The 12,413-nt window shown below is 41.4% G+C and overlaps 1 protein-coding gene across 1 annotated transcript in view; it reads left to right on the top strand.

Annotated features, from left to right (window-relative positions):
* Positions 1–757: 757 nt before the first annotated feature.
* The window catches only part of LOC308286827 (protein NLRC3-like), a gene marked incomplete at both ends in the record, with an annotated part of 92,053 nt that continues 80,397 nt past the window's right edge, over positions 758–12,413 (top strand). Inside the window, one exon of the mRNA XM_080727950.1 lies at positions 758–1,028. Coding sequence (XP_080584076.1) covers positions 758–1,028 — 271 coding nt within the window. The remainder of the gene's footprint in view (positions 1,029–12,413) is intronic.

The following is a 12,413-nucleotide window of genomic DNA, read 5'->3' as shown; positions in this document are numbered from 1 at the left end:
CTGTACATGAAATACAAAGTAAATAATATCAATGTTGTTATTGTCATTTGTCACCTGAACCATTAGAAGAAGCAGCAAGGAAGACATAAACATGGGGAACCTCCTATGCACAGGGCGGACACGTCACATGGTATACAACAAACTAACCGAAGGCCAGAGTTCAGTGTGTTGAAATGCATTGTAGACATTCACTGCAAGAACATAGACATTAGTATTGTTTAATAATTCAAAGAGACCAGTCCTTAATAGGATGCTCAATTCAGTGTATTGCATGTTGGACGTTGTTTTAATTTACATTTGCATTTGCACACATGCACGCTCATAGCTGTCTAGCCTAATGCACAGCCACGCCTCAGTTGTTGTCCCATGATCTAATGTTCTACTGTACATTCATATGGTAACAGTATTTAAACTATAAGGGGTCTTGTTCACAGAGAACGCCTTCTGAGCTGAGGAGCACTTTGAATATCATGTCCATAATGCTTACACACAGTGTGGATATCATGCTCTGTTTGATATTAGCACAAATAGCTTCACTTAATCAACGTCAACATGGACTTTCTTCATTCTCTGTAGACAAAGCTAGCCCCTACCACATGCTTTAGAAACATTGCATGTATAATTGTACAATAAGGAGTATTTGCTAATACTCAAAATATCATGAAATATCGTTAAACTTGTGTTCAGTCTCTTAACAACCAACACCATAAGAGAATGAAGCTGAGATGTGAACATCTTCTGTTTGTAACAGGATTCCATGGAGCCACTTGAGGAACTCATCTTCAAAACTCTGGATAAGCTGAAGAACTTTGAATTGGAGATGTTCAAGTCGGGTTTGCAACACCCTGATGTCCTTGAAGGCCTCGATCCAATCCCAAAGAGATCCCTGAAGAAGGGGGGCAAGAAGACCATTGCTCGTCTGTTGGTGCACAGCTACCCCAGTGATGCAGCTCAGAAGATCGTGGTGAATGTTCTGAACTACATCCGCAGGAATGATCTAGCGAAGAGGTTTCCTCACATATACAAAGGTAGGTGGAGACAAGTTAACAATTTATTGAAACACATTATGTTGTTATTGGATATGAGAAGCAGGTGCAAACCATTCATATCCATCCATCCATCCATCCATCTGCATGCACACACACATGCACGCACGCACGCACGCACTCACTCACTCACTCACTCACTCACTCACTCACTCACGCACGCACGCACGCACGCACGCACGCACGCACGCACGCACGCACGCACGCACGCACACACACACACACACACACACACACACACACTCTCTCATTTGAGTACCTGGCTGTCTGTAGACAACAGTGAATTACTACTAGTAAGACACCTCAGGGCAGCATGCGACCTCGCCCTTAAGGGCTTTTAAATATTTTTTAAATATGCGACTTTTACATACTGTAGGTGATGTCACCTGTGATATCACCCGTGATGTCACAGTGATGTGTCAAGGGAACCAACCCATAGACTGTAAAAATGTGTACACACACAGAGAGACAAGCTGTAACATTTCTCATGGTAAACTAAAACTAAAACACAAACATCAATTTACTGTAATATCAGGATAATTCAGGTAATTGCCGGTATTTTATACAAGTATGTTGTCCTTTCTGTCACAATAGATGACCAGCATGAAGCTTCAAACACTGACCCACCAATGCAGGCTGCAACTTCAACAACTGATGTCTCTAAAGTTGAAGGTGAGCTGACAATATCACTGGATGTCTTCAATAAACTGATTAACCACTTGAACCCCAACATCTGCTGCTATGTGGCCCTCACATGTAGATAAAGGTCAGGCCGCTAAGTGGCCCTAACACCTATTTTGCACCACAGATCTGACTGATAACGTCATATATTGAGATCTCTGTATGTGTCTCATGTTTTCACCCCCCCCCCCCCCCCCCCCCCCCTACCCCCCCTCTCTCGCTCTCATTCTTTTGGCGTCCCAATAATTGCTGTACATGTCTTCTCATTAGAATTCTCAACAGGCCTGAAAATTAAGGCCCGGCCCTAACTGGACCCCTAACTGGCAAACAGTATACGATTTAGACCCAGTCCGGCCCAAGAACGTCGGGTCTGGTCGGGTTTGGGCAGAATTTGAGAACACTTCTCATCATCAAGTTATAAACAAACAACACAACAGACAACTGCTTTGACATGGGGGGGGTCCTTTACACTAATGTAGTGAGTGTAGGAGTCGGGTCACCCTGTTTCCATCAAGGTCCTATGTATTCAATTCATCAAGGAAGTTAATAATAATAATAAATATAGCTGCAAGCAGCGATAAAGTGGCCAAGGCATAAAAAGCAGGAAAGCAAAAAGGCATCAAGAGAAAGCAAAGAAGACATCAAAGAAAAACTAGAAGCAGTGTTCTTCCGAACAGGACTCCGGCAGGTCAGGTAGGTTTTTTTTTGGCCTAGTGGTGACTCACTATAATAGGCCAAAGTGAAAAGGGTGCCACGTGTTCTTGGGCCTTTCACGGCAATCGGACGCTGCATGCGGGATTTGAAGCATTTTGTTCCAAAAATGTGTTTTGCAAAAATTGACCCGCTGGTGGCGCTATAACAGGCCAATGTGAGAAGGGTGGCATATGTTCCTTGGCCTAGTGGGAATGTGTGTGCAAAATCTCACACACATAGCAGGCTGCGTTTGAGACATTTTGTTCAAAAAGGAGCAATCCTGCAAACCTTGGAATTCAATGTTAGCCAATTAGATAGAATATGATATCTGACAAATCTGTCATGATTACATCACTGTAGAGATACTGTGTACTGATTTGTGTGATTTTCGGATAAAATCTGAAGGAGTAATATCGAAGAATGTGTTTTACATACTGTAAGTCGGCCTTCTGGTGGCGCTATAAATGGCAGATGTGAAAAATGCAGGGCACAGGTTTTTCCTTGGCCTCTGGGAAGTGTGCATACAAAGTTTTACACTAATCGGTGGTTATAGGTAAAAGCATAAATTGGCCTCTACACAACATGTATGCAAAAGACTGTAGGCCTATATGCAACAGACATAAAAAAAAACTGTGATACTATGCACCTGGACAGTTTGATGATGTACATAGTAAGCCTTGCTGAGCTATGAATCGGCCAGGCTATGAATCTCATAGGGCAGGAGCCTATCTCCTGTTTCTGTAGCGTAAGGCAGCTTGATGTACAAGTACACCCCCTGGACATGACGCTAGTATGTCGTAGGGAGTTATAAATCTAACCCTTGATGCTGAGTTTCAAGCAGGGAGGCACTGGGTCCCATTTTTTAGAATCTTTGGTATGACGCGACCCGGGTTTGAACCCAGATCTCCCATTCTCAGGGAAGACATTCAAACCACTATGCCACTGAGCTGGTACATGATATCATTGCAATCCTTGGAAATCACAACATAGGTGTAGACATGACAGTTTGTATTATAATGCTTGTTTCAGGATTTATGATGCAAAATACATTATTTAGTAATGGCGGATATTAAAATACGCATCAAGGGGGGTTGGGGGACATTTTTAGGAAGGCTCCATATCAGACATTGTTCAAGGAACCAAACTGTAAAGTCTACCAAATGTCATGGTTTTATGCTTATACAAACCCCAGGCGGGATTTCGATCCAACGAGCTTTTGCATGAAAGGCATATGCCCTGACCATTACACTAGGCAGCCACAGGATCTGTTAACCATGTTTGTTTAAAAAAAAAAGTTCTATGTAGGCCGAGTGCCTTGATTTTATTGATTTATTTTTTATATTTTGGAGGCTTGGGGTGAAATCAATGTAATCTGAGTATTTCTGACATTTTCGAGTGATCATATTTTCTTTTCCTCAGAACAGAAAAAAAAACGGCCGGTAGAGAAGGGCTAATTTTAAACATGAACGTGATCTGGAGTTAGATCAGACGTGTCAATATATGCACATGCCATGGGCATCCAGGATGTTAACATCAACTCAACCCGACGTGGGGTTTGAACTGCCAACCATCCGCATACCAGGCACAGGCACTGACCACTACACTACGGCAGTCACACATAATGGACCTGTCATTTTTAAAAAAAAGAAAAGAAAAAAGAAAATGTTTCATGTAAATCTACAGTAGTTGTGGGGCTCATTTTAAACATGAACATGATCTGGAGTTAGATCAGACGTGTCAACATTAAAGAGTTTGACATATGCACATGCCATGGGCATCCAGGATGTTAACATCAACTCAACCCGATATGGGATTTGAACTGACAACCATCCGTATACCAGGCACAGGCACTGACCACTACACTACGGCAGTCACACATAATGGACCTGTCATTTAAAAAAAAAAAGAAAAGAAAAAAGAAAAAGTTTCATGTAAATCTACAGTAGTTGTGGGGCTCATTTTAAACATGAACATGATCTGGAGTTAGATCAGACGTGTCAACATTGAAGAGTTTGACATATGCACATGCCATGGGCATCCAGGATGTTAACATCAACTCAACCCGATATGGGATTTGAACTGACAACCATCCGTATACCAGGTACAGGCACTGACCACTACACTACGGCAGTCACGCATAATGGACCTGTCATTTTCTTTAAAAAAGAAAAGAAAAAAGAAAAAGTTTCATGTAAATCTACAGTAGTTGTGGGGCTCATTTTAAACATGAACGTGATCTGGAGTTAGATCAGACGTGTCAACATTAAAGAGTTTGACATATGCACATGCCATGGGCATCGAGGATGTTAACATCAACTCAACCCGATGTGGGGTTTGAACTGACAACCATCCGTATACCAGGCACAGGCACTGACCACTACACTACGGCAGTCACACATAATGGACCTGTCATTTTTTTTTAAAAAGAAAAGAAAAAAGAAAAAGTTTCATGTAATGTACTTGACGCCTTCTTTCAAAATGATATAGCGCCCCCCCTTTGGCCAATTGGGGTAAGATTGGTTTCAGTGATATTTGGACTAACCCACTACAGTAGTTCATCATGAAAATTTTACTTTGCATGTATGTTTTAGAGGCAGAAGAATAATTTGCATAAAACTTGCAATATTCATTGAATTATTAAACAAGCATGTTTAAATTTTTAAAATATCCGATCTGACAGATCTTTAGATATTGGTCCAAAGTTCATGTAAAAAAAGTTCCGTGCACGTGACGCGAAAGTTCCGGAATAAAAGCGGGTTTAAGTGTTTTACAAACTGCTCAAAATGGCAGAAAATCTAAGGATGGAGCGTACTTAACAAAGACACGGATGGCTTCCGCTTGAGTCAAGGCACGCGTGTAACCAAGTTGCATGTCTTCAAACGAAACGAGGCATGACTTATGCCCCTTTAAAGTTTGAGTTTTCAAACGCTTCGTATAGCGCCCCCCTTTGGCCAATTGGAGTAAGATTGCTTTCAGTGATATTTGGACTAACCCTCTACATATTTGCCAAATGCCATGAACGTGTCACTTTGCATGTATGATTTAGAGGCAGAAGAATAATTTGCATGAAACTGCATTATACAGTGAATTATTAAAAGATAATGTTTCGCTTTAAAAGAAATCCGGCCGCTGTGCGATGACCGTATTGGTCCAAAGTTCATGTAAAAGAAAGTTTTGCGCACGTTACGCGAAAATCCCAGGAGGAGATAGATTTTGACTGTATTTCATATAATTCAAAATTGTGGGAGAAGTAAAGGTCAGAGGTCAAAAGTCAGAGCGTAAAAGTTGTTCGGCATGAGGAGACGCATAAGTGTATACAGGTTTCATTGCTGTACCTGAAACAGGGCATGAGCTACACCAGTTCAAAGTTGGCATTTTTCAAAGGCTTCCTACAGCGCCACCCTTTGGCCGATTGTTGCGAGCTTCGCGTTTTAGCCGTTTGGCATAGTCCTCTGCCATACTGCCGAGTTTCGTAAAAAGCGACTGCACGGTCTAGCCGCTAGAGAAAAAGTGGCGGAATAATAATAATAATAGTGATGAAGTCCAATAACAATGAGTGGCCATTTGCCACTTCGTGGCCTTGGCCACTAATAATGAAGTTAATAAGGGTAATAATAACAATATAACAACACAGAACACCTTCTAGTGTTGTAGGTCTGCTCCCTGCTACCCAGACAGTATTATAGTTTGTCTCACTTAAGCTCAAATAAAAGCAATCTAATGTAAGGATAATTATTGACAGCTAATAGCAGGTTTCTGTTGTCTTTTCTGACACAATAGTTGTAACAGATGCTGGCCCACCAATGCCAGCTTCAACTTCAACAAGTAGAGATGTCTCGACAGCTGAAGGTGAGCTGACCCCACTTGAACCTCCACATCTCTAATCTGGGGGGAATATTTTCCAAAATAGTAGATCAACAAGCTCATAACGCATTGAAAGGTGCCACATTGTGAGCTTGTAGATCGTCTATTGTTGACGAAGAGATTTAGCATAGACAAAACATCAGTCCAAGTACAGAGCCAACTGAGGTCCAGTTTTTGCTTTTCCCCCCAAATTTTTTAAGTTGCTTTAGACATTTGATATGAATTTATCAGACATGCCCCTTTCTATACAAATTCTTGACTTCAACCACCATTTTAAGCATGATAGATTCATTGAAAACACCCGTCCTTGGTTTTGGTGACCAGGCACGTGCACACATAGACATCAAAGGGGGCTTGAGCCCCTGCCCCCCTTGGCTGTTACTAGGATATATAGATTAAAATCTCTCTGGTCTTCAAAACATTTTAATTATGTAGCCTATGCCTACACACTTGACACAACCTACCCTGTTCTTCTGTTGTGATATAACGTATCTTCATTACAATTGTTAAAATTGCATGCACACACACACAGACACACACAAACACACACACACACACACACACACACACACACACACACGCACGCGTACGCACGCACACACGCACGCACACACACACTCATTTGAGTACCTGGCTGTCTGTAGACAACAGTGAATTACTACTAGTAAGACACCTCAGGGAAACATGCGACCTCGCCCTAAAGGGCCTTTAAATATTTTTTAAATATGGACTTCTACATACTGTAGGTGATGTCACCTGTGATATCACCCGTGATGTCACCTGTGATATCACCCGTGATGTCACAGTGATGTGTCAAGGGAACCAACCCATAGACTGTAAAAATGTGTACACACACAGAGAGACAAGCTGTAACATTTCTCATGGTAAACTAAAACTAAAACACAAACATCAATTTACTGTAATATCAGGATAATTCAGGTAATTGCCGGTATTTTATACAAGTATGTTGTCTTTTCTGTCACAATAGATGACCAGCATGAATCTACAAACACTGACCCACCAATGCAGGCTGCAACTTCAACAACTGATGTCTCTAAAGTTGAAGGTGAGCTGACAATATCACTGGATGTCTTCAATAAACGGATTAACCACTTGAACCCCAACATCTATATGCTGCTATGTAGCCCACACATGTAGATAAAGGTCAGGCCGCTAAGTGGCCCTAACACCTATTTTGCACCACAGATCTGACTTATAACGTCATATATTGAGATCTGTTTGTGTCTCATGTTTTCATCCCCCCCCCCCTCTCTCTCTCGCTCTCATTCTTTTGGCGTCCCAATAATTGCTGTACATGTCTTCTCATTAGAATTCTCAACAGGCCTGAAAATTAAGGCCCGGCTCTAACTGGACCCCTAACTGGCAAACAGTATACGATTTAGACCCAGTCCGGCCCTAGAACGTTGGGTCTGGTCGGGTTTGGGCAGAATTTGAGAACACTTCTCATCATCATGTTATAAACAAACAACACAACAGACAACTGCTTTGACATGGGGGGGGGGGGGGGGGGGGGTCCTTTACAACACTAATGTAGTGAGTGTAGGAGTCGGGTCACCCTGTTTCCATCATGGTCCTATGTATTCAATTCATCAAGGAAGTTAATAATAATAATAATGAAGTTAATAAGGGTAACAATAACAATATAACAACACAGAACACCTTCTAGTGTTGTAGGTCTGCTCCCTGCTACCCAGACAGTATTATAGTTTGTCTCACTTAAGCTCAAATAAAAGCAATCTAATGTAAGGATAATTATTGACCGCTAATAGCAGGTTTCTGTTGTCTTTTCTGACACAATAGTTGTAACAGATGCTGGCCCACCAATGCCAGCTTCAACTTCAACAAGTAGAGACGTCTCGACAGCTGAAGGTGAGCTGACCCCACTTGAACCTCCACATCTCTAATCTGGGGGGAATATTTTCCAAGATAGTAGATCAACAAGCTCATAACGCATTGAAAGGTGCCACATTGTGAGCTTGTAGATCGTCTATTGTTGACGAAGAGATTTTGCATAGACAAAACATCAGTCCAAGTACAGAGCCAACTGAGGTCCAGTTTTTGCTTTTCCCCACAGATTTATTAAGTTGCTTTAGACATTTGATATGAATTTATCAGACATGCCCCTTTCTATACAAATTCTTGACTTCAACCACCATTTTAACCATGATAGATTCATTGAAAACACCCGTCCTTGGTTTTGGTGACCAGGCACGTGCACACATAGACATCAAAGGGGGCTTGAGCCCCTGCCCCCCTTGGCTGTTACTAGGATATATAGATTAAAAGCTCTCTGGTCTTCAAAACATTTTAATTATGTAGCCTATGCCTACACACTTGACACAACCTACCCTGTTCTTCTGTTGTGATATAATGTATCTTCATTACAATTGTTAAAACTGCATGCACACACACACACAGACACACACACACACACACACACACACACACACACACACACACGCGCGCACACACGCACGCACGCACGCACGCACACACGCACGCACACACTCATTTGAGTACCTGGCTGTCTGTAGACAACAGTGAATTACTACTAGTAAGACACCTCACGTGTCACACCTCACACGTCACACTATTGCCCTGCTCATATCTCCGCAATCGTTGCCCCGATCCATGCCAAATTTTGCACACATACTCCTTGCCTGCCAAATCACAACCTCCAACCAACAATTCACACATGACCCTCTTCTAGCGCCACCCTGAGCCGATTCTTGCAAAACACATTTTGGACACAGCTCCTACAATTTTTGCCCTAAAATCACGCAAATCGGTACACAGTATGTCTACACTCATGTCATCAACATGGATCTGTCTCATATAGCGCCACCTTCAGGCCGATTTTTTAAAACACATTTTTGGACACTACTCCTACAAATTTTGCCCTAAAATCACGCAAATCGCTACACAGTATCTCTACACTCATGTCATCAACATGGATCTGTCCCATATAGCGCCACCATCAGGCCGATTTTTTTAACCACATTTTTGGACACTGCTCCTACACATTTTGCCCTAAAATCACGCTGCGACCTGGCGGTCGCTTATCTCAGGATTAGGGAGTCTTACTGGTAATAATGATAACGTGACTCAGTTTCCTTTTAAACACAGTCCGTTTCCATGGCAGGCAGGGAAATTGAGGGTAAAATGTGAAAGCTTAATTCATAATAAATAGCCTAAATAAAAACATTGTATTGTATGTGAATCTGATGTGACAGAACACCTTCTAGTGTTGTAGGTCTGCTCCCTGCTACCCAGACAGTATTATAGTCTGTCTCACCTAAGCGCAAATAAAAGCAATCTAATGTAAGGATAATTATTGACAGCTAATAGCAGGTTTCTGTTGTCTTTTCTGACACAATAGTTGTAACAGATGCTGGCCCACCAATGCCAGCTTCAACTTCAACAAGTAGAGACGTCTCGACAGCTGAAGGTGAGCTGACCCCACTTGAACCTCCACATCTCTAATCTGGGGGGAATAGTTTCCAAAATAGTAGATCAACAAGATCATAACGCATTGAAAGGTGCCACGTTGTGAGCTTGTAGATCGTCTATTGTTGACGAAGAGATTTTGCATCGACAAAACATCAGTCCAAGTACAGAGCCAACTGAGGTCCAGTTTTTGCTTTTCCCCACAGATTTTTTAAGTTGCTTTAGATTTTGATATGAATTTATCAGACATGCCCCTTTCTTGTAGACAACAGTGAATTACTACTAGTAAGACACCTCAGGGAAACATGCGACCTCGCCCTAAAGGGCTTTTAAATATTTTTTGAAATAATGGACTTTTACATACTGTAGGTGATGTCACCTGTGATATCACCCGTGATGTCACAGTGATGTGTCAAGGGAACCAACCCATAGACTGTAAAAATGTGTACACACACAGAGAGACAAGCTGTAACATTTCTCATGGTAAACTAAAACTAAAACACAAACATCAATTTACTGTAATATCAGGATAATTCAGGTAATTGCCGGTATTTTATGCAAGTATGTTGTCTTTTCTGTCACAATAGATGACCAGCATGAAGCTTCAAACACTGACCCACCAATGCAGGCTGCAACTTCAACAACTGATGGCTCTAAAGTTGAAGGTGAGCTGACACTATCAATGGATGTCTTCAATAAACTGATTAACTACTTGAACCCCAAAATCTATATGCTGCTATGTGGCCCTCACATGTAGATAAAGGTCAGGCCGCTAAGTGGCCCTAACACCTATTTTGCACCACAGATCTGACTGATAACGTCATATATTGAGATCTCTGTATGTGTCTCATGTTTTCATCCATTTTAAGTTGCTTGTATTTAGACATTTGACATGAATGCATCAGACACACCCCCTTTCTATACAAATACAGTCCTTTGAACTTGCCAATAGATGGCAGGGAGGACAGTTTTAAAGATTTTGCAAGTAAGTTCCAGGACTTTGGGCAGCTGATGGAAAAAGCTGCCTCGCCCAGCACTGTGTGCTAGAGTAGCCTGACCCACCATAATCCAGAACTGAGAGGAATGTGGCTTCGATAATATCTTTTTTACTAGAAATAGGAAAATAAGACTTTTTGCTGTACAAAAAAACTTTTTTTTGTCTAAGTTTAGTAACAAGATCGGCTATATGGAATTTAAAGGAGAGTTTGTCATCAAGCCAGATGCCAAGATATTTATATTCAGATACCCTCTCAATCATGGAACCACTAGTAGATTTTAGAGGTAGACTATTAAAATCTATGTTAATAGCTCTAGAGAACAACATAAATTTGGGTTTACTTGTATTAAGCACAAGCCTTGCTTAGACACTTGACATAACATACCCTGTTCTTCTGTTTTGATACAATCTATCTTCATTCCAATTGTTAGAACAACACCAGTGCATTTTGTCTTTGTCTTTCTTTCTAATCATTTGAGCAGCAGGAGAGTTACTGCCAGGTAATACCAGGTTTCTTATATAAGTCTGCTTTCTTTTCTAACAATAGTTGTAACACCAGACCAACATGGAGCTACAGATGATGACCCACCATCAACTCCAACATCAACAAGTACAGGAGTCTCTAAAACTGCAGGTGAGCTGACACTATGAATAGATGTGCCATGCATCACACGATTTGCCTGTAGTATAGTAGTAGAAATGTTCACACTGTTTAGTCTAGATGACATTATGAATAGATGTGCTGCTATGAAATGGTCTTTAGTAGTCTGTTTTCAGTGCTTCACACACTTCTAGGCTAACTACCTTTGATTGGCTGTTGTGCCGAATGCTCACCCCAAAACATGATAGGCTATATGAGACTGTGGCGTCTCGTGTGAGACAACCAAGGATGTGTATGTAAATAACGTACACTTTTGACCGCAACAAAATGGTGTAAAATCGATAGGCGTATGGGCTCCACTCTATGCTATGAGGGCTGCTGGGTTCTGATGGGGAAACTGGACGAAAGGGGCATTTCTGCCTAATAGACCCCATGGTCATTTTGGATCAATATAAGTAATGAGCCTAGATTTTATTTATTGCAGAGTTGTCCTTTAAAACCTAGCCTAGCCTACATAAAAAATGAAATAGATCCAACATTCCATTCACAAGATCACTTTCCATACATATATTTTTATACTCAAAGGCTTGTTGGCATTTCCAATGATTATACAATTTGCATTAACAAAGTGCAGGCTTCCATAGAGCCATTTTAATAAAATAATAACAATACATAAAAAACCTCTATCTTCAGGTAAACACTTTGTGGATAAACACTGGCGTCACCTGATTCAGCGAGTGACCGCGGTCAGTCCAATCCTTGATCTACTCCGTGATGAGAGAATCATCACCAATGAGGGCTACGTTAAAGTGAGATCTAAGACCACCACACATGAGATGATGAGAGCACTCCATCCACACCTGACCACTGCCAGAGCCAAAGACATGTTCTACAAAGGTTTAGAAGAACATGAGAAGGCACTTCTTGATGAGCTGTAAGAAATACTCATTTATAGTCATCTTTAGGCCAGAGTCCAGACATAAGACATTGTATAAGTAGGCTACAAGAGAATGTACCTTTTCAGGCCATGAGCCTTCACTATCATGTGTTATTGTTATTACTG

The sequence above is a fragment of the Nannobrachium achirus genome (genome assembly GCF_963921795.1).
Source record: "Nannobrachium achirus genome assembly, chromosome: 6".
Lineage (NCBI taxonomy): Eukaryota > Metazoa > Chordata > Actinopteri > Myctophiformes > Myctophidae > Nannobrachium > Nannobrachium achirus.
This window is presented reverse-complemented; position numbering and strand designations above follow the sequence as displayed.